Source organism: Rutidosis leptorrhynchoides, chromosome 9 (genome assembly GCF_046630445.1).
Source record: "Rutidosis leptorrhynchoides isolate AG116_Rl617_1_P2 chromosome 9, CSIRO_AGI_Rlap_v1, whole genome shotgun sequence".
Taxonomy (NCBI): Eukaryota; Viridiplantae; Streptophyta; class Magnoliopsida; order Asterales; family Asteraceae; genus Rutidosis; species Rutidosis leptorrhynchoides.
In genome coordinates, this window is record NC_092341.1 from 58,702,988 (window position 1) to 58,725,703 (window position 22,716).

Genomic DNA, 22,716 nt, shown 5'->3' on the forward strand with positions numbered 1-22,716 from the left:
CATGCCTTACTTACCTGAATATTGAAATGTTCTATTATATAAATCTCAAGAGATTTAAATGTGTTAAATAAAAGATGAAATGGCCCTTTTATTGGCTATTTTTGAATTAAAATGATGGATTCAGAGTATATGCTACAAATCTGTGGCCTTAAAATATGAATACCCCTCAATTGGTGCATCATGTATGGTTAACCAATCCTGCCTAGGCAATATGTTGGGGCCAACACGAATTCACCATTCTCCTTTATTTATTTCTGACCGTATAAATTTATAAATAAATTATAAAATAGAAAGAAATAAAATTGAGATGTTTTTCTTGAAATGATCGTAACTAATTAAGGATAGGCCCAATGGGTAGGTTTCAAGGATTGGCCCAATGGGTAGGTTTTAAGGATAGGCCCATTGAGTCTTATAGTGACTTTCTTAACACTTTTATTATGGGCCTGTCTAAAAGTGACTGCTACTAATGGATTGAAAACTGTTTCAATCGTGCTATACTGCTAGTGCTAATCCATGTGTGGGATCGGTTGGCCCATTGTTAGCCAAGTTGCAGTATATTTTTTGGATCGGTGAACTATTTTTCTGGGATGTTAGTTTGGGATTACCCACGCGTTCATCTCCCATAGTTGCATAACTCGCCCCCAACTACTGCTCTGAAGGAAACCCGGACCAATCCGAGGGCATAACCGGTAAAACCACTCCCCTCCCCGCTGCCCCGCACTAAGCGAAAGGCGACATGGGTGGATACCTCAGGTCAGAGATAACATTAAGTGCAATGTTGCAGTCCAGCGGAGTTGACCTCATGACCTCTCGCTAAGAGAGACATACCACTACCATTTGAGCTAGCCGGATTGAATCGTGTATTGATCGAACGAGTTTTATCACATTCCAAGGTGTAGAACTTTGGATACTCAATTTCAAGATTTTCACTAGTCCAATTTTCATCCAAAAGTTTAGCTGGCATAGTTTGATTTTAAGCATGTATACTTCTAATACCAAGATCACCTTTTTATTTTTTTATTTTTTTGACATCTGCAATGTAGTAAAATGGATCGGGTCACTGTATTATTTTAATTTTAGTCTTTCATTCAATCACAAATTACATATGTAGTTCTTGTTATACAGTAGTAGCATGGTATGCTTTTATATACTATAAAAAAATCATGAATTGATCTTTCTTTTTCATCCACAATTAGTTTTCTAGTAAACAAAAAGAATTAAGACATGAACAAAAATAATCAAGTAACTAACTTTTCACGATACATGTCATTATTTAACAAAAATGTGTCTCCTCTTTTTTACACAAAAGGTAAACAAACCTATGGCAATTTCAAATCTGTCTTCTAAAGGTAATTCCTTTACATTAATTTAAAAAATATAGGTGATTATAAATATGTAAATAAAAAATGTCAGTAACACATTCTACTACTAGTCGTTGAGCTCAAACATATTTTCATTACAAAGCATTGAAAATTTGTAGCACCCAATGTGGGGCAAATTTACTCCAAAACAAAGCCTTATTGTGTATCACTCTCATCACTACATTAACCTATCCGATAAACTTGGAAGCCTTCTAAAGAAATTCAGGCTAGTAGGCGGCATTGGTTCTCTAAACATCGGGTGTCGCAAAAAGTAAAACCCGAGAGCCACTGCTACCATCTTTGGCGGGACCACGTATAGCACCACCGTGATCATAAGACACACCCCAATGAAAAGTTTTGTAGCTCTTGGATCCCTCCAACTCACCAAGGCTTGAATTCTCTCCCCTTGTGTTGCAAAATCTCCCAACACGGTCTGAACTCGCGCAGCCAACATTCTTAACCGATCATATCGGGCCCGAATAAGCTCAGGAGGTCTTGAACTTGGGAACGTGTCGAATTCCTCATCTAAATCTTCAGGATCAACTGTTTCCGCTTGTGATAAACGTATGTCCATACCCGCGGGTGATTTTGGTCGGAATCTGTAATACCAAATTCCGATCAAACACACGTATAAAAATAAAGTTGGGACTATCAAATCCGGGTACCAAACAAGAACCAAATATAGTAGATGCACCAAAACCGTTGTAACCGTGTTCTTCCATCTCCTAATGTTATCTAACCATTTCGCTAATCCAACCGCCCAAGCGAGTACCCCAACAATCCTAAACCAATTTGCTTTGCTCTTTCTCATACTCCAAGTATGTGAATCCGCATCTAACATGTACCGAACCACTTCTGCACCTAATGGTGGCTCTGACCTTTGAAGCCAAGCCGCCACCATTTTTGTCGCAGCCCCACGTAAGGCCTCTTGTTGGGCCACTCCGAGGGGACGTAGGTAGTGCATTCGTGGTAGCAATGGGTGACCGTAAATTGCACACATGTCAGGTAATAGAGATGGACACGCAAACCTAACTGCCACCTCAATTTCTCCCATTTTTTTCAATCCGGTTCGTTGTAAAACTAATAGAGGATATGAGTTTGTGTATACTTTATTACTCTCCAACGTAGATACTCGTATTCGAATTTTTCCAATCCGAAAGTCAGGTTTTTCATCGGCCATGTCAGCGAACATGCGCCAGTTATCAAACACGCCAATGGTTAAAACTGTGCACGGGTCATACACCTGCCACGTATACTGTTCATTCCAACGCGGATCAAAACTATCGGTAATAGTTCGCGTTCTTACCCATTTCTTCCCGTACTTTGCGACACAATATGGGTCGGTCGAGCCTTTAGCACCACCTCGTGCTTTCATCGGAAGCAGCCCACGAGCACCTAAAATCCCGAGCTCTAATATTCCAATAGCAGGCTTCCACAACTGCTTCGAAGTTGGTCGAAAATCGCTACACACGTGAGCTGCTTCATCCAGCACATGATAACCACCCTCCAAACACATTCTTAAGTGTATTCTGCCACAATAAGATCCACCAGGACCACCTTCTAATGACAACCATCTAGACGCCACGTGGCGCTCATCTATTCGTTGCTCAATTGCAGCAACAGGAATCAACACGTGTCCGAGTAGTACAGGATCCGGCCCTGTTCTATCCTCCAATAGTAAAATCAAACTATCTTCCAGTGGCTCACCGGCAACGAACACCAAATCCTCATGCCAGTAAAACGACGCCGTGTGGTTATTCATCACACCTCTCCTTGTCCGTACCGACTGAAAACCTAACTGTGCTTTCACTTTAACTTCCGGCGCCGTTAACGGCGGTAAATTAGGCGCAATTTGAAGATCCTGAGCTTCAATAATCGTAACTCTAAGGTACCACAATTTAGGCGATTGATAAACTTTAGATCTAGTATGTGAAATATACGGTGCGTCGGAGCTCCATGATTCTGGAAACGCGTCATCAGCTTGAGTTCCGATCCAAACGGACAACTGTATATCTCCGGTAACTTTTCCGGCGGCGTTAGGATCATCACCGCCTTCGAGACGGTACCACTGCGGAGCAAGCGGACTGTCCGGCGGATCACGAACTGGAACGTCGGAGAGATCGAAACACACACCGCCGAGAAAATTCTCCGATTGCGCGTCCCAAACGGAGATCTCGAGCGTTGATGAGTTTTCAGATTCCGGTTTGTTGTAAGCTAGTGCAAACACCTGATGCCATTCCGGATTCGATGAAGGTTCGTTAGGTTTAGGAACTCCTGGCTTTGATCTAACCGAATTACCGATTCTAACGTAAGGACTTTCGTTCGGTGACAGACCGCGAGCTTTTACGATCCGTACGAACAGATATTGCATCGGTTCGACTAGATCGTAAGCCGGTATTCGTTCTGATTCACCGGCGGCGGATCGTCTAGGTATTACTCGAGGTGAGTAATCATTGTTATCAGGACGTTTCATAACTCTTACTCTACCTGTTTGCATTCTTCTAATTTCTGGTTGATATTCTGGTTGAACCTGATGTGGAATTTGATGATTTGGATGATTCGGATAATTTTCCATTTGTACTGTAACTGCAGGTGGAGCTTCTTCAACCGTAACCATTGGCGGTTGGTGTAAGTTATCTGTTACACCTTCTGTTGGATGTTGTACTTCCATTACTCTAACTTCATGTGGCGGTTGTTGTTGGTGTGATGGTGGTTCTTTATCTGGCGGTTGAGTATTGGCGTCGTTTTGGTTGTTTGGATCATGATCGCCTACATATTCAACGTCGTCGTAATAGTAGATTCTTAATCCAATCTCACCTCTAATCCAGCTGAAAACACTTTTCTTTTCTAACTGGAAATAGATTAATCCTTCGTCACCTTTTCGAGCGAATTGGCTTCCGTAGAGTTTTACTCTTCCTAGAAAATGATTTTTTCTAGCACTGCCATTGCTCATTCGTTTGTCATTGAATACTTCTATCTCTAACACTTCGTATTCCATTGTATTTGGATCGGATACTATGAATTCTAGACTCTCGTTCCATACTGGATTCAAGCTTCTAGTAATGGTCGAAGTTCGCTTCTTTTGGCCGTCGAAGTCTGCAACAACGTAAGCGCTTGAACTGCCTAATCCGTCTTTTGGAAGTAGGTCACGTGCATCTGCAACATCTATTACTAGTTTCCGAACTGGTCTTGTTGGTGGTGGTTGTTGTGGTGGTGGTGTCGATGGTTGTTGTTGCTGCTGTTCCGGCCTCATGGTGTCATTGGTGGTGGATGGTGGAGATAATAGAGGTGTGTGTCATCCTCTTATTATTTTAAATGAGTAAAATAAATATATAAAAGAATCATATAATTTGTATAGTAGTTATTATTACATGTAAAATATAATATAATATCCAGGAAGATTGGGTAGGAGAATGTTTTAGGTGGGGAATTTTTGATGTGGTGGTTGCTGATTTAGATTATATTCCATGCTCTTTCAAGAAGGCTTCTTCATGCTACTTTTTAGTTTTTTATTCATAAAGGATGGTTTTGTTTGAAAAGAAGTTATTAATAAAAACTTGTCTTTGATTTTCTATTTATGTTTACAGTTTTATGTTTTATACTGTATTGGGTTTTAGTTTTACCGCTATGTCAATTTGTTTTTTTGTGAACTTATTAGGGATATTTTGGGATTATAGATGATGATAAAGTAGTGACAAAGTTGAAATAGGAATTTGAATATGTTGCTTTTAGCCAAGCATTAAAATCCTTGTTGTGGACATAAGAATTAGATACTTTGCCCCAAACAGCAGTCATCAATCTGCATTGTCATTCACTCCAACTCAATTTTGCAGATGCAGATATCACTGTTTTAGACCACTTATAAACTAAGATGCTTCTTAAGGCACATGATTCCACCTTCCTTTCTCCCTTTTTTATTGTCAAAAAGCACCTTGAAAAAGGCTTTTTTGTATAAAGTTTTAGGAAGAAAGCATTCCCTTTTTTCAACCTATTCCTTTGATCAAGGGACACTGTTTAATTTTCAATCTTACCATTATCTGTCATTTACATTAGTCTGGCTCTTGTACCCAAAAATATTACTGTATATACTCTCATAACTTTAAAGAAGTGGAATAATGTCATTTTGGTTTTCAAGCGTGGACATAATCAAATTATTAATTCTGTTAATTGTTGAATAATCTAGATGTGTGACAAAATTAATGCTTATGATGACACAACAACAACAATAACAATACTCAATTCCACGAATGTAGGGTACGGGGAGGTGAAGTGTAGACAATCATTGCTCGTACCCTATATTAGAAGGAAGTCACTACTCCACCCGCGGGTATAGAACCCGCGACTAGATAAGAGAAAGGCTGAAATTAGTGGGTCAACCTGACCCGCCCATTTTGCCACTAGTATATTGTCATGCCTGGGTCATATTAAAAGCACTTGGTTAACAATATTTCCGAAGCTTCTACATTCAGCATCATGTAGAGCCAGTTTGGTTGAGCATAGTGTGGTATCTGATCCTCTCCGATAAGGTAAAAAAAGAAGAAGAGAGAATAGCATTTGATACTTGTGTTTTTCTTTCAGGTGATAAACTGTAATGATGATTCATCTGATGTTTTTGTATTTCATTTCACTTAAATTCATGTTTACATTTTAGATTAAACACTTGGCATTACCATATAATCAAACTGAAACATTATTTATTTATTTGACAAATTTGCAATCTGCGCTACATCTTTTATGTTGTATATGCAGTATAATATAATGTATCATGTAGAATGTAGATATGTTAATTCAAACAGCTCCATCATTGTCCGTTCGACTGAAACTTCTGACTTACCATCACACCTAACGAAAATGCAACGATTGCGGTCACGACAATCCCTTTATTCTTTCGTAATTTTTCTATAGCAAGTTTCAGAATCATATCAGCTTCATGCCCCCAATCATTATCAGAAGCCCTTCTGTGTTTCATTCTTTCATGATCCTGTTTATGATCTTCGTTATCACTTCCATCTTCATTTTGATCTGATTTTTCATCATCGTGTTTGTCTTCATCATCTCCATTTTCATCAACATCTAAAAGTTGTGCTGGTGTTGGTGCTGATGTTGATGTCGGTGTTGGATCAAACGTGTCCATGTTGCCACCATGACCAATGTCATGTTTGATTTCTTGATGTTTTTGTTCTACTACTTTTGGGACTGAAATATACAGAATCTCGCCATCGAGCTTCCCTGTAATCTTTACTACGTCTGCATTGTTTGGCAACTCAAAACGTTGCTCAAATCGTTTGTATTTGTTCTCGCTTACCTGTCTTTCTCCACTAACTACTATATGAGTCTGGTCAGCAACTTCAAGCTTTAGCTCATGCTTCTTAAAACCTGCAATACAAATATAAACATCGTACTATAATAATTCATTTTATTTTGTGACTGCAAATAAGTTAGTTTGTTTAATTTTCTATGATAAATGTAAGTTGATGAAATTTGATGTACCGGGAAGGTCAACAAGGAGGTAATGGCATGTTTCGTCTTCGGTCCAAGCTGAAGGAGGCACGAACTCTTGGAATTGCAAACTACTCGAGCTTTTTATGTCACCAAAATGTGGTAGTCGAGGGAGATATTCCATTGATAATGAACTTTGAGAAATGTAGGTTAGATGTTGGAACTGTAAAAACAATATTTGTTATTTGATGTTTAGTTGTTATGTGAATAGTTGGTATAAGTATATATAGAACATGATTATGAGTATAATGCATATATGTTCTTTGAGTTCAAGAGATGGTAAAGATTGAAATAACTTTTCTTGCAAACTTATCATTTTTATTCCAAACTTTAACTTCTGGATACTGGTTTGTTTCTCATTTAGTCTATGTACTTGCATTTTACATTTAAACTTCATTTTCATTAATTCTTACATAACAAGCAAACCCGGAATTTGGCTAAACAGAAAGCACCCTGTTAACTCTTACGTTAAGGTTAACGAAATGAGGCAAAGAAAGTTCTTTTTTTCTTTTCTTTTGCTGTGTCCGAGAGTCCCCATTACATGAGCGGTTTCATACTTCAAAAGTGTTGCCTATAGTCATGTTACAAGTTTAGAACCACGTTTACTGGACAATGTAAAATCTATTTGGTCCTTCATTCATTTAAAAAAAGCTAGTAACCCATTTTGGCAAATGATTTGTAGAAATATGCCATTATGCTTAATATGGTTTGTTATGATGTTTGTAATCATAAACTTGATAATAAAATTATAGAAATTATGTATATCTTGACAACGCCTCGTACTCTTCAAGGCCCCATAACAGACTTTTTATCTTGACAAGGATAACGGCTTCCGACCAACAGGAGAGCCAATCGATGAACCATTTTTGAATGGATGGCATTTTAGAAAATCAGAAGGCATGAACTTGCCCATTGAGATTGACGGAACTCAAAAAGTGAATAATATTCTTCTATCAAAACGGAAACTAGGCCACCCGATCTACCCTAAATGTTTAACATGCGTGTATTGTATTAATGTTCATGTTTTTTTAAGGATATCTTTTTTGCTTTGTGGTATTTTTTAGTATTTGCATTATCGATTTTTTAGCCTAGCACATTGGGCCTTAAAGAGTACGAGGCGTTGTGATTAGTATATTTCGATGTCCCTCTCAAAGTCTAGAAAGACTTTGAAATTAACATTGCTAAAAAAAAATGAATGTGTCGTTTATTGTCCATTTTAATTATTTTATTCACTTTTACTTTTATTATTATTTAATTTATTTTAAAGAAAACAATATAATAGTTCCCAATTCCAATTATTTTCAAATGAATTAAGTGGATTGTATAGGTTGTGTGGATTGTTTGAGATGTTTTGGTTATTAGACATTTTTTAAAATAAAGGATTTTTAGAGAGAATATGAATAATGAATATGGAGGTATGAAAAATGTACTCGTAATTGTATGATGACAAAATTACACCATTTGGTCCTTAATGTTTGACTAATGTTTCATTGATGGACTTAAAGTATTTTTCTACGTGATGACTTTAATGTTTCAAAATATTGCGTCGTTTGTCCCTGAAGGTAACAAACGTTAGGTCCTCAGCGTTAGACTACTACTAACGCTGCGTCAGCCAACATATGTGGCAGCTTTTGACGGATTTTGATGCCGTTAACCCGGCGTCAATTTTTGACGCCAACTTCCGTTAGTTGGTTTTTTGACGGTACAAGCCATGTGCGTCAGATTTGGTAGAGCCAATCACAAGTTTTTGCCATTTTATATTTATATTTAATTTATTTTTTCCCACCCAATTTTCAATCAGATTTTACCATCTCATCCTTCAAATATTTCACACAAAAACTTGACATTTTGGGTTAACGGGGGTCAAGTACAGTCACAGTCAAAACCCACTTTTTTACCAAAAAATACACAATCTGACTCTGACATGACAGTCAGGGTTCCATCACGTAAGGTGCACACAAGGGTTATTTTGTCATTTTACGATTGCAATCTATTGTATAGTAAAACATATAGCGATTGATCTTATGATATACAATAAACTTCAATTGTAAAATGAAAAAATTACTCTTCTATGCAACCTCACATGAGGATGAAGACTAACACATGATGAAGACTAAGGTCATGTTTGTTTTTCACTTAATTAACTTAATACAATGGAACTTAATATGAAAAGCTATTAAGGGGTGTTTGTTTTAGACTTAATAAATAAGACACGTCTTAATTTATAATAATCAAAAGTATTATGAATTTTCATTTAAGTCTTCAGTTTTTAATAATTGCCAGTGTAACTACCCGTCTATAAGGTTAATTTAGTAAATTTATTTATTCAGACGCTTATTCAGCTCAAAAAACAAACAATAATTATTTATTCGTCAATTAATTTTTTCAGACATCATATATATATTCAGATAAATGGACTTAATAAGAAAAAAAACAAACGGGCCTAACTATGGGGATCTAACAAAATAAATAGATATATATCCATTGTAACAATTATATATGTATTTAAACGCTCCAATCCATTTAAATTCCTGTGTCGACATCAACGAGTCCACACAATCGAAGTGTACGGAGCAAGATATTACGGATTGTGGCCCAAGTAACTTAGTTCCTTGGAGCTAAAGGTTACCAATTGTAGCCCCCATTTTTTAATCCTTTCCTAATTAATTAAGTCTCTTGTATATTATTTTTTTCGACGAAAAAGGAAAATATATTCAAATCGAAAGATGGTCCATCATCAAACCGATGAAGAGAACCGGTTACAAAGTAAAGTTACACGTGAACGGAAATGAAACTTGCAACCTAATACTATTACATACATAAGAGTCAGGGATTAAACTCCCAAACATAAAATTGAAGCCCGTATCAAAGCTTGAGTGAAATGGCCCAAAAGAAGACTTTGAGATTGATTTGTCGTAAAATTGAGGCCCAACACGTGTAATTACCATTGAGAACGAAATCGATTCTTGCAAGCCAAATAACCCAAATAGTAGTCGGCCTGATTAAACTCCATTTTTTTTTTTTTTTTTTTTTTGTCACCGATACCCATGCCACTGTACCAATCGGCCGAAAACTCCAAAATAGCACCCGGAATTGACTTTGTGAATATCATCAAGACTGATCAGGGATTCGATATACATGGCAAGTTGGGCTGTTAGATTGAGCAGGCCCCAGACCAATTAAAACAGTGAGTATCGAAAACAGGAGCCAAGGCTATGCCCATGATGAACGATGATTGTTGCTTGATACGAGACACGAGATGAAAAAACCTTGCATTCTTATCCCCCGATTTTAACCACTTCACTCGTGAATGACTGCGTTTTGTTGCACTCTTCTCTTGATAACAGGGCCTTCCTTCTATTATTTTTTTTTTTTTTTTTCATTCGACAATACTTCCAAATTCTAACTCGTTTAAAATGGGAGGTTGAGTTACCTCTTTAACCATTGTTCTTGAATTGCCAAAAACAAAACTTGAAAGTGGTTGACCATTGTACCCGTCATACGACCTTTGTCTATGTTTCCGAGGCCACGGGTGTTCCATGAGGCGGCCCTCATGCTTTCGGTAATTTAGAAGGCATCACTTCAGCCTCTAAATTTTTCATTACCACATCTAAATTTTGAATTTCTTCTTCGAGGGATAAATTCTTTGTTTCTGCTAATAATTGTTCCTTATTATCTTTATGATAACCAGAAATCTTAATCTCACTAATAGTATCAAAAACTGGAGATTTACAAAGTGTATCAACAATACCAGCCTTGGTCCGTGGGGTTACATAACTATCTTTAGTGTTAGCTTTAGAAACAGTTGTATTTTGCTTAGTAAATTTCGAATTGTTACCTCTCTTTCTAATAGCATCACAATATGAACGACAATCACTATCAATGCATTTGATTTTTTCTTGAACCGAATTGGTTGATTTTGTGCATAATTTATCTTTCGAAATGGCAGAAGGAGGGTTAACATGTTGACTGCAACTGACCTGTTTAGGAGTAAGAGATGGAAAGTCTTCACCATTGAAGTCGAATACTTGCTTTTTGGAAGATGATTCAACGTCTTTGACTAAAACAGATCCCTCATTGGGGTCCAAGATATCAAGGTTTGGAAAAGTGGAAATGGAAGGAGGATTGTTTTTATTAATAGATTTGTGGGTGGAAATAGCTTTTTGTACCTTTTCAAGTGTGTGGTGTAAATCAACCTTTCCACCACTTTTTTTCATGGAAACAACACCAGGAGTAGAAACTGGAAACTCAACATTATTTACAAGGTTGAGCTTATCAGGCCTTTCGTCTTCTTCACCACCGAAAGCTTTATGTAACATTGACCGGAGACGAAATATTAATAACCCCATTACTTTCATCAAACTGTGATTTTTCATTAGAATTAGGAACATGACAGTAGTAGGTTTGTAAGAGAGAATTGTATTCATCAATACGATCTAAATTAACAGCTTCAATCGTGACACCTTCGTTGAATTCTTGTACCCAAATATTAAGCCATTCTGTTTCAGACACTTTAACCTTAACATATTGAGTAATCGGTGCCGGATCATTGACTTCTACTAAAGCAAAAAGGGATTCTGCGTGAATAAGCCCTGTAGGTTTAGGATCAACATAAATTACATTACCGAATGTTCCTGCAACCAAGTTCATCGTGTCAATGGATGAACATTCAAATGGGCACCCCTTCAACTCTAAACGCGTAATTCTAGAGAATTTGAGAAATCTTTGGTCCATTGGTTGAACCTTCAAAAACTCAAGATTGTTCATCGAAGGTCCCATAATCATTCTACTAAAACTTTCAGCATCTTTACATTCAACAATGTACCCGAAAACACCCCATGTAGCTACTGAAACGATTGAAATATTACGGCTCCTTAGCCATTTGAATAATTTTACAGCTTTGATTGGAACTTTATCGATAATCAAAGCCGATCTCTTCATCCTCTGTTGCACTTCCGGATTGACAGTTAACCTAATTTCTTGTTTGAAAGATTTCTTAGAATTGGAGAAATTGGAATTTAAGAACGGTTTTTTTGCTTTATAGAATAAATCCTTTGCTATCGTACTATCTTTGATAACCATCTCCGATTTTGCAAACCCAACGAACACTTTTCTTCCATTAAAATAAGAACCATGTTTGGAATCAATGGCTTTGAAAGCTGAATCGATTTCTTTTAATTTTACAAAGGCGAAGCTACGCCCCTGTTTCCACGCAACACCCTGAATGATGCCAAACTCATTCAAGTTGTTTATAATAAGTTCCGGATTAATGAATTTAGATAAACCCCCAACAAAGATTGTGGATTTCCTGAAAAAAGGAGTGTTCGAGGTTTTATTATTGTGGTATGTATGAGATTGAAAGTTCGGATTCAATTGTTGTTGGTAAGGATGATGAATAGGAATTGAATTAGGGAAAGACGGTTTAAAAGAATTACAGTAGTCCAAGTCGGAAAGGAAGGTGGTTAACGGTGGTTGAACTGAAAAGGGACGGTGTTCCTGTGAATTTTGAAATTTACAGGCGGAGTGCCGTTCGGCACAGATTACGAAGTTGAGAGTGATTGAGAAATATAACTACCAACTTAGACACTTAATGAACAGGTAAGTAGGTCTCTTGTATATATATCAAATCAAAATCAACGAAGTTATTTCAGCATACGTTCTATACCTTTATTTCGGCGTTGAAATCCACTACAGTCGACTCTTATTTACTCATAGACCCACCGTTAGACCATCAAAAAAAGACTCATCGCCGTACTCCAAACGTTGCCGTAATCCGTTTCCTAATTCATCTTCCGGCAATCTGGTAACTATCTCTCTTAACATTTAATAATACTCCTCCTTATAAGTTAACACTCGTTTATTTGGTTCATACAACTGCAACTGCATTTAATTGATGAATTACTTAGTTTGTTCACTTGTAGTAAAATCGATATGAATATGATAGGCTAATTTGTCCCCTAGTTCAAGTATATGGCGGAGTTTAATCAGTCATAAAATCAATACGATAAGCTGCTAATTTTGTCACCTACTAGTTCAAGTATTTGGCGGAGTTTAATCAGTTGTAAAAAAAATCAATACGATAGGCTAATGTGTCACGTAGGTCAAGTATTCGGCTAAGTGTTTAGTGGCTTTAGCGAGCGCACACTAGGTGTTCGATGTAATGCCAATGTAAGATGTGGTCATTGTACATCTGGCTTCTGAAGCTATAATGTAGTGCACTTTGTTTAGGTGTACCGTACCTATAATTGAACATATAAGTTAATTGATTTCATGTCTCATCGATTTAGACACCATATAACCTAAATCTCACAGGTAAGAAACAAATTGTGTTCTCTAATGAATATTAAATGATTAATGCATAGCACATTGCCAGTTAGCTTTAGAAAGAGATTATTGATCAAGTAACTATAACAAGATTAGAATGAACATTATTAATCAAATTTTACTTCTTGTTTGGGATATATACTATACAGGTGCAAGCTTGTTATCATAAATGGAGACAAAGAAGAAACGTGGTTTGGAAATTGAAGGGTACCCAATCGAAGGGTTGTCGATAGCAGGGCACGAGACTAGTGTAATTCTTCCGTCACTCAACTTGGCTTTCGACATTGGAATTAATCATCCACGACTGATCTCTCAGCAATTCATTTTCATCTCTCATGGCCACATAGATCACATTGTAAACCTTTTTGAATATATATATATATATATATTCAATCTTATAGTTTTTTTTTTGTTTTTTTGGTTTAATGTTACCAGTAACTCATGTTGCAACGTTTTAATAGGGAGGATTGCCTGCGTATGTTAGAACACGTGGTCTAGAGAAAATGTCTCCTCCAACAATTGTTGTACCAACCGTCATTAAAGAAAGTGTTGAAAAGCTTTTCGAAGATTTTAGGGACATTGACCGATCAGAGCTCAATCATACATTAATCGGTTTGGATATTGGTAATACTTTCTTGTATTGTTTTTCTTTATTTATTTCAGTTTAAAAGCTGAGATGAACTACTCAATATTATTAAGTTAATATACATCAATACAAACTACAGGTGAAGAATTCTTCTTGAAAAAAGATCTTAAAGTAAAAGCATTTAAGACTTACCATCGTATACCAAGTCAGGTCGTTACTCAACATATATCTTTTTTAAAACCAAATATGCATTAATTTTTAAAACTATAGTGAAATTATTCACCTTTTTTTTTATTGGTTGCAGGGTTATATAGTTTATAAAGTGAAACAAAAACTTAAGCCCGAGTATGTTGGTCTTCCAGGGGATGAAATTAAAAAGTTGAAATTTTCTGGTGTCGAGGTTTGTCTTTTTAATTTTAGATATTGTATACTTTATATACATTTTATATGTATATATTATATATTATATATTATATATGTATACTGTATATACATTTTGTTTGTAATTTGGCAGATTACAAGTATGGTAACATCACCTGAAGTAGCTTTTACTGGAGATACAACATCCGAGTTCATTTTTGACAAAGATAATGGTGATGTATTAAAAGCAAAGATTCTCATTATGGAGGTAACATTTGTTTTTCATTTTTTTTTATATATTTTTTATATTACAAACTAAATACTCCATATGATACCCCAAACGTCTCAATATTTATACAGTTGTAAAATATCAATATATATATACATATATATATATATATATATATATATATATATATATATATATATATATATATATGTTCTTCAGTCTCTATTATGCTATTATAAATATAAAATAATCAAAGTAATAAACTATGATAAATTAAAACAGTAAAGCCAAACATTTCTTTTAAAAACACAAAAACTTATATGTACATGATTGTTTGGGTCGTGTAGAGCACGTACGTGGAGAATACAAAGACAGTGGAGCATGCAAAAGAGTATGGACACATACATTTGTCCGAGGTAAAATCATCATCTTGTATGTACATGATATATGCACATGACATGATAGACACTCATCATCATTATTGTGTTGATAACATATAACATATGTTTGTGGTCTCTTATTTTGGTGATATACAGATAGTCAGTTATGCAAGTAAATTTGAGAATAAAGCAATTCTGTTGATACACTTTTCAGCTCGGTATAAGTTGGATGTATGTAGTAATGTTGATCAACACCCAAATTGAAGCAGTTATTTATTTATTTATTATTATCACTAACAGTTTTGTTTTTGCTGACGTGTGACATTTGTTTGGCGTGAATCAGGTGATTGAAGAAGCTATTTCGGCATTGCCTCCACCTTTGGCGGGTCTTGTTTTCGCACTAAAAGAAGGATTCTAGATGGTTTATATGACCTTCATATTTTCAAATGAAGAGGAACAGATGAAATTGAATTGACTATGTTTTGTTTTCTAGTAGTTTAGCTGATTTTGTTTTACGTTCTTCATATTTGGTATATAACCTTTGTTATACAATACTAGAAGTTTGAAGTTCTGGTTTTCTTTGAATAGTGTTACGAGTAAATATAAAAAAAGTGTTTGGGTCACAACTCGCAATCAATCTTATCATTAATTTATAATTAGTACTACCTCCGTCCCTAAATTATTGTCCGGTATTCCATTTTGGGATGTCCCAAATTAATTGTCTACTTCCATAAATAGAAAGGAAAGAAGATATTTCATTGGTGGATCTGGAGAGAGGAGATATTTCATTGGTGGAAAAATAAAGTTAGTGGGATTTCTTAAAACTGTGTGTTTTTTGTCCGGTGACAATAAATATGGGACGGAGGGAGTAATTATTAAGCAACAACATAATCTGGAAATAGTTTCCGATTAAAACATTTGGCTAAGTTAAAATATATGAAAATTGGATTTTGTTTGGTGTTCAAAATGACTGCATATTTGTTGTTCTCCATCTGCTACAAGGAAGACTGATAAAGTGATATCAGGCAGATTTTATTTTTGTGTTGACTTTAAAAAGAAACTAGTTTGTTCTTCATGGGTTGGGAATACATGTAAAGTAGTACCTGGAGAGTATTGATGTCGATTTAAATTAAACCAATTGACTAATTAATGTGATGAATATGTTAATTCAGTACAAAATTGTAAAGTTAGTCGAGGACTAATTTGGCTATGCACTTTGTAGGAATTACTCCTTAAAGGTAAATTTTGTGACTAGTTGAAAAATTACTCCGAATTAGGATTTTACTCTTGCACTTTCCTTTCAAAGTTTAAGACTAGTTGAAAATTAATAATGAGGGTTTTGATTGTATAGTGATTCGGTTCGGAATTATTATTATTAGAAGAATTCTTTACGGAAGAAGAACAGGGTTTTTTTCTTGTTATTCTTTTATCTTTCTTTTATCTTCCCCTCATCTAGAGAAACCTTTTATTATCTTATATTATCAGGGTAATGATCCATTATCCTGCTGGTTCTTTTTTTGAAGTAGTAGTAAGGCTTTGTTAAATGTAAATTTATTTTTTCATTAATAAAACAGCATGGATAACCTTTATCTATTTTTTCTACTTAGATGACCCTCAAATATCAAATTTCGACACAAATAACTCAACCACTAACACCCGTTAGTATTTGGACGTTAAAACCGATCACATGCAAAGCACGCGAGGGCAATTTTGTCCATATACTTTTTAGGGTCTTGTATAACTCACATTCTTCTTCCCAAAGATAAAACCCCTTTTTCTTTATAACCATAACTAATAAATTAACACATCAAAAACCTAAATCAAATTAGCACAAAATAATTACTCCGTAAATCATTTGATGTCAGTATCAAAATAATCAAAGTAATTCACCTCTACTTTGAGTAAACATCAAACCTCACAATCAAATAAACCCTTGTTCCCTCTACAACCACCACAAATTGATCCCTGTTTACGTTCATATCTTTTAGTAAAACTCCATTTAAAAATTCTAAAACTAAAACCAAATTAAAATTCAACAACATAAATAGCATCAATAAGTGCTTCACAAAAAGAGCAACATATTGTTAACGATATTAGACGTCGACAATATCGTATGTAATATCTAGCATTAAATGTAGGCATATCTATCCATATCTCATATTAAATGTAGGATCCCTAAAATCAAGGGATATGAGATCAGATCATGTACTATATATTTGGTCTCTTTGATCAATAAGAATCATGGGTGAATTATAACATTCTAACATGGTATCAGAGGGTTTGATCCAAAACCTAGTCGGTCGAATGTGTGCCGCTTCTGCTCTACCACCCATCAAATCTTCTTCCTAACCCCATCAATACCGAACCTCTACTTCGGTCTTCTATCTTTTTTTTCCTCAATCTATCTACCGAAGCTCTACTTCGGTCTTCTATTTATGTGACGACCCGAAAATTTCTGACCAAATTTAAACTAAAACTATAAATGATTCCGACACGATAAGCAAAGCATGTAAGGTTAATTCTCAAAATTTTGAACTATTTTCATTTATGCAATTACCCTTCGACTGTTCTCGACGATTCACGAACAACTATATGAAAATAGATATATATATTTAAAAATATAAATATATATATTAATTTGAAATATAAATTGAAATATTATATTAGTTAGTTATTAGAATTAATTGTGTAAAGTAAAATAATATATGATATAATAAAATTTATTATTAAAATAAAATATGTACATATATGTAAAGTATATCGAATATATATATATTGAGTAAACGATAATAACACACGCCCATTATTTCAATTGATATTAATTAAGTTGCGAGCTTGTGAGTGTAATAAAATAAATAATAGACGAACCTACTCGATCATGTTTCGCACATTTTATGACTAAAATAAATACATGAACTTAATTTAAAAATTTGGGATTTCTTTTCCGAGTACTTTTAACCGCCACTGTTTAACAACGGAGTATGATCTAACACCTTATTAAATATGTCGACGAATAAGCTCAAAGGGCTGCTTAAATGATATTCAATTTCCACGTTTATATATATATTATATGTTAGTAATTTCACCAACTTGCTTTTACCACTTTATCACATACATACAATTATAGATATCAGGAGAGTGTACTATATGTGTTCCCTTCCCCTATCTATTCTATATTACACATATACATCTTGCATAATATGCGAAACCTCACAAGTATTACCTTCATTATTAATATTGATGTCAGTATTATTAATATTATATATATAATATATAGATATGAGATTTGATAAATATAATTTGTTATATCAATATTATTAGTGTTATAATTATTATTTTTAAATATTAACATTAAATATAATTACTAATATTAATGATAACCTTATTAGCAATAATATTATTACAAAAATTATTAAAACCATTATAATTGTGGTTATTATCATTATAATACAACTTATTAATTTTTATTCATTAATGTTGATATCACTCTTATTATTAGTATTATCTTGATTATTAATATTATTTTTATTATTATTTTTATTATTATTAATAATTGTAATATTATTAATATTAATACAAATATTAATCATTAAAATTAATTACAATATATATATAAAACTGTTATAACTTGTGATTCTCTGTTTCATATCGTTATCACCTTTTTGTACATGTCGATTGATTTCTTTAGCTGTTGAATTCAAGCTACAATACCAACAAAAGCCGTTGCACATCCTTTTCTGCTTTTAAATTTTTTTTTATTTTTTTTTCTGTGTCATATACTGTCAATTCCCATAATCGCTATAAAACAATTAAGCAGCTAATGTGTTGAGGAAATCCTTCGTTTTCTCACTATCATTATCTGTTATATTTATCTTAGCTGCTATTATCTGAAAAACTGAAAATTCAAGAAGAACAAAGCCGTTCCTCTGTACTAACACCTTTTCATCAAATGCTCGAATTCGAATCTGTTTCCAAAAATTAATAATGCAATTATATTAGGATTTATCTACTCAAACTATCTGTAAGTTTTCAATTATTAATTTCTTCAATTGATTTTGAATTTCGAAGTCAAAGTTTGTAAAACAAAAAGTCAAGCGAGATTCTTTGAGCAAATTTGAGTAATCTGGTACAATTAAGGTTCAATTGATGTTACTCGTATATTCTATAGATGGTTTAGAGGATATTTCGTGAAGATACTAGGGTCTTAAAACACCTTGATTTGGAAATCAAAATTTTTGTTTAAATGTATTCTTGCAAAACCTGCTGCTGCTATAAACTTTTCTTCTGTTAATCGTATTACCTTTAAACCAATCGTGTCTGTTTCATTTGGAATAACCTAAAACTAAATCACCAACTCATTAGTAAAAATATTTGTGGGTTCTGTCGATTTGAAGTTAGAAGAAGAAGAAGAAGGAGTTAGTGTAACATAATTAAAAAGATTAAATAGGATTGGGCTTATGAATATTTCAGAAATGAATGGGACGAATGAGTGGTGTTTGGTGTTTGTGATTAAGCGGGAGATCGCGGGTTCGACCCAGCCGATGCCAAATTTTTTAAAAACCATTTTCTTTTGAGTTATAACTTCTATTATTATTATTATTATTATTATTATTATTATTATTATTATTATTATTATTATTATTATTATTATTATTATTATTATTATTATTATTATTATTATTATTATTATTATTATTATTATTATTATTATTATTATTATTGTTATTATTATTATTGTTATTATTATTATTATAAATATTATTCCTACTATTATTATTATTATTGTTATCATTAGTTATTATTATTATTACAAGTATTATAATAAATTAAAACTTATTATTATAACTATAAATTTTATTAATGTTATCATTAAAATTATCAGTATTATTATTATTATTAGTAATATCCATATCATTATTATTAAAAGTATTATGATTATGACAATAAAAGTTTTTAAAAATAGTATTATTAAGATTAAAAGTATATATAAATTTATAGATTTGAAAACTATGGATAAAATTATGAATTAACTGAATTGCTAACTATTAATATTATTAATTGGTATTATCATTATTATCATCATTTTTATTATTACTAATATCATTATTATTATTAAAATAACTAATAGTTATATACAACTATAAGTAATACATATAACATAACCAAATTTAATATTTTTATATACCAAAAGAATATATGAGACATATATATATATATATATATATATATATATATATATATATATATATATATATATATATATATATATATATATATATATATATTATTAATATAAAAATGATACAGCTAATAAATTATAAATGTAAATTTATTCGATTAAGATTATGTGTATTAATATATATAATTGATATAGGTTCGTGAATCCGAGGCCAACCTTGCATTGTTCAGTATCGTCGTATGCATATTTTTACTACAAAATATCGTATCGTGAGTTTCATTTGCTCCCTTTTTAAATGCTTTTGCAATATATATTTTTGGGACTGAGAATACATGCGCTGATTTTATAAATATTTTACGAAATAGACACAAGTATGTGAAACTACATTCTATGGTTGAATTATTAAACCGAATATGCCCCTTTTTAGTCTGGTAATCTAAGAATTAGGGAACAGACACCCTAATTGACGCGAATCCTAAATATAGATCTATCGGCCCAACAAGCCCCATCCAAAGTACCGGATGCTTTAGTACTTCAAATTTATCATGTCCGAAGGGAGTCCCGGAATGATGGGGATATTCTATATGCATCTTGTTAAGGTCGGTTATCAGGTGTTCACCATATGAATGATTTTTATCTCTATGCAGTTTGCGAAATGCCTAATATGAGAATGATGTTTATGAAAATATGAAATCTTGTGGTCTATTAAAATGATGGAAATGATTGATTATGATAAACTAATGAACTCACCAACCTTTTGGTTGACACTTTAAAGCATGTTTATTCTCAGGTATTAAAGAAATCTTCCGCTGTGCATTTGCTCATTTTAGAGATATTACTTGGAGTCATTCATGACATATTTCAAAAGACATTGCATTCGAGTCATTGAGTTCATCAAGATTATTATTAAGTTAATTATAGTTGGATATATTATGAAATGGTATGCATGCCGTCAACTTTCAATGTAATGAATGTTTATCTTTTAAAAACGAATGCAATGTTTGTAAAATGTATCATATAGAGGTCAAGTACCTCGCGATGTAACCAAATGTAATGTATTCGTCCAGATAGATTAGGACGGATCGCTTCATGTGGTATCAGAGAGGTGGTCTTAGTGAACCAGGTCTTGCATTAGTGTGTCTAACTGATAGTTGTTTAGATGCATTAGTGGGTCTGGACTTCGACCGTGTCTGCATGTCAAAAGTTTTGCTTATCATTTCGTGTCGAAAATTATTTGCTTATCATCCTTAAAGTCTAGACACGTCTTACTGCCTCTATTGCATAGACAGTGTATAGATAAATTCATATCTTAGCGTATCTATTATTGTTACCTTTGTCTGACAGCTTCCGTAGATTCCTCCGTAATTTATGGGATTTTAGTATTATATATGCATATGTAAATTATGTATTGCAGGGTACTAATCTACATCCTATAATCTATTTCTTATCGAAAATCCTTCATCTGATCATACGAGATGAATCCCTCAACCAGTTCGAGTCCCTCAGATTCCGATAGCTATTCCGATAGTTATTCCGACAGTTATTCCGATAAGGAAACACACTTGAGCTCCGAAAGCAGTATACCCGAAATGGATCAACCAATCGGCCATCATCAATTCTGGATGAATTGGGGATGGGTTCATGATCGACCTAATCAATGGAGATAAGAAGAAGGCGATCCCTTCCACCAACCGAATTCACCTCTTGGCGAAGAACCTGATGCACTTACCGGCGACCCTATCCGAAACACCAATTTCAGCCTCATTTCCAGATTAGCTCGTCACGATTATATTCTACCCACAATTCTAAACCTTATTCATCCACTCGTTCCGACCGACAATCATCCCAGAATTATGGAAGAAGTCAACGAGCTTCGCTCCCGAGTTGTGGTCTTGGAAAATATGGTGCAAAACGTACCAGCTTCAGCAACATCACTGACACCAACAGTACCAGCAACATCAACACCAGTACCACCAACAAACCAAGTTTCAACGCTACATGCCTCAACATCTCATTCTGTACCTCGAGTATAATTATCGTTCTACGAATTGTTCTACATCAATTATCTTCATTCTACGTGACGATTATATAATTTCTAATGTTTTAGAGATTATGTGTTCTAGTTCTAACGATAAATCAAATGAGATTAATATCATATTAACTCATTAAATCCACGATTATATCTGAAGAAAATATATATGTATATATGTTTTCATAAAGATTTGATAGTTAAAGCTAAGGGGTATAAAATACTATTAAATTTTACTAGGAAATACTATTAAATACGATACAATTTTACACAAGATATTTATTTATTTATAGAATGGATATACTTAAACCTTGCTACAACACTTATAGGCAGTGTACCTAATCATACAGTAGTGTAGTTTTTAGTAAGTCCGGTTCGTTCCACAGGGAAAAAATCTTTAAAGTAAAGCTTAACGCTATATTAGTTTTATTTTATAAAAATACAAATATATAAATAAGTAATATTGTTATTATAAAAAGGGGGTTTTTACCGTTTAATGACCGGTTTGTCGATTTTAAAACTTTAGTCGCAGTTAAAACTAATGTAAAATATTAAATAAATACAAGACTTAATTTAAAACGTAAAGTAAATAACGATAATGAAAATGCGATAAATAAAAGTGCGAAAAAATAAAATTGCGATAATTAAAAAGTACGATAATTAAAAGTGCAATTAAATACAATAAGAATAAATAAAAGTGCAATAATTAGAAGTGCAATTAAATATAAAATAAAGGAAATTAAATCTGAAATAAAAGAATTATGCTTAT

The 22,716-nt window shown here is 33.5% G+C and overlaps 3 protein-coding genes across 4 annotated transcripts; 1 reads left to right on the forward strand and 2 right to left on the reverse strand.

Moving 5' to 3' along the window:
- Positions 1-1,362: 1,362 nt before the first annotated feature.
- Positions 1,363-4,918, reverse strand: LOC139869388 (protein QUIRKY). Its single transcript, XM_071857706.1, has one exon. The coding sequence runs from the start codon at positions 4,612-4,614 to the stop codon at positions 1,540-1,542; it is 3,075 nt and encodes a 1,024-aa protein (XP_071713807.1). The 5' UTR covers positions 4,615-4,918; the 3' UTR covers positions 1,363-1,539.
- Positions 4,919-6,026: 1,108 nt separating this feature from the next.
- On the reverse strand, positions 6,027-7,037 carry LOC139869389 (uncharacterized). The gene is made up of 2 exons (XM_071857708.1): positions 6,852-7,037; positions 6,027-6,737 (listed from the first exon to the last, which is right to left on the reverse strand). Exons 1-2 carry the CDS (start codon positions 6,982-6,984, stop codon positions 6,163-6,165), a joined length of 708 nt encoding a protein of 235 aa, XP_071713809.1. The 5' UTR covers positions 6,985-7,037; the 3' UTR covers positions 6,027-6,162.
- Positions 7,038-9,413: 2,376 nt separating this feature from the next.
- LOC139866331 (tRNase Z TRZ1-like) lies at positions 9,414-15,307 on the forward strand. Of its 2 annotated transcripts, none has more exons than XM_071854547.1 (10): positions 9,414-9,531; positions 12,467-12,663; positions 13,334-13,539; positions 13,646-13,808; positions 13,910-13,980; positions 14,075-14,170; positions 14,285-14,398; positions 14,707-14,775; positions 14,896-14,970; positions 15,083-15,307. In XM_071854547.1, exons 3-10 carry the CDS (start codon positions 13,354-13,356, stop codon positions 15,155-15,157), a joined length of 849 nt encoding a protein of 282 aa, XP_071710648.1. In that variant the 5' UTR covers positions 9,414-9,531; positions 12,467-12,663; positions 13,334-13,353; the 3' UTR covers positions 15,158-15,307. The 2 variants fall into 2 exon arrangements, with proteins under 2 accessions (XP_071710648.1, XP_071710649.1); XM_071854548.1 differs by having other exon boundaries at positions 13,334-13,434.
- Positions 15,308-22,716: the final 7,409 nt, after the last annotated feature.

Coding starts and splice junctions, on each gene's coding strand:
- LOC139869388 (XM_071857706.1), bottom strand. CDS start 4,614: ATGAGGCCGGAACAGCAGCAACAACAACCATCGACACCACCACCACAA.
- LOC139866331 (XM_071854547.1), top strand. CDS start 13,354: ATGGAGACAAAGAAGAAACGTGGTTTGGAAATTGAAGGGTACCCAATC. Junction 14,399..14,706: donor CAAAGATTCTCATTATGGAG/GTAACATTTGTT, acceptor TGGGTCGTGTAG/AGCACGTACGTGGAGAATAC. Junction 14,776..14,895: donor GACACATACATTTGTCCGAG/GTAAAATCATCA, acceptor GGTGATATACAG/ATAGTCAGTTATGCAAGTAA.
- LOC139869389 (XM_071857708.1), bottom strand. CDS start 6,984: ATGGAATATCTCCCTCGACTACCACATTTTGGTGACATAAAAAGCTCG. Junction 6,738..6,851: donor CCTCCTTGTTGACCTTCCCG/GTACATCAAATT, acceptor TTTGTATTGCAG/GTTTTAAGAAGCATGAGCTA.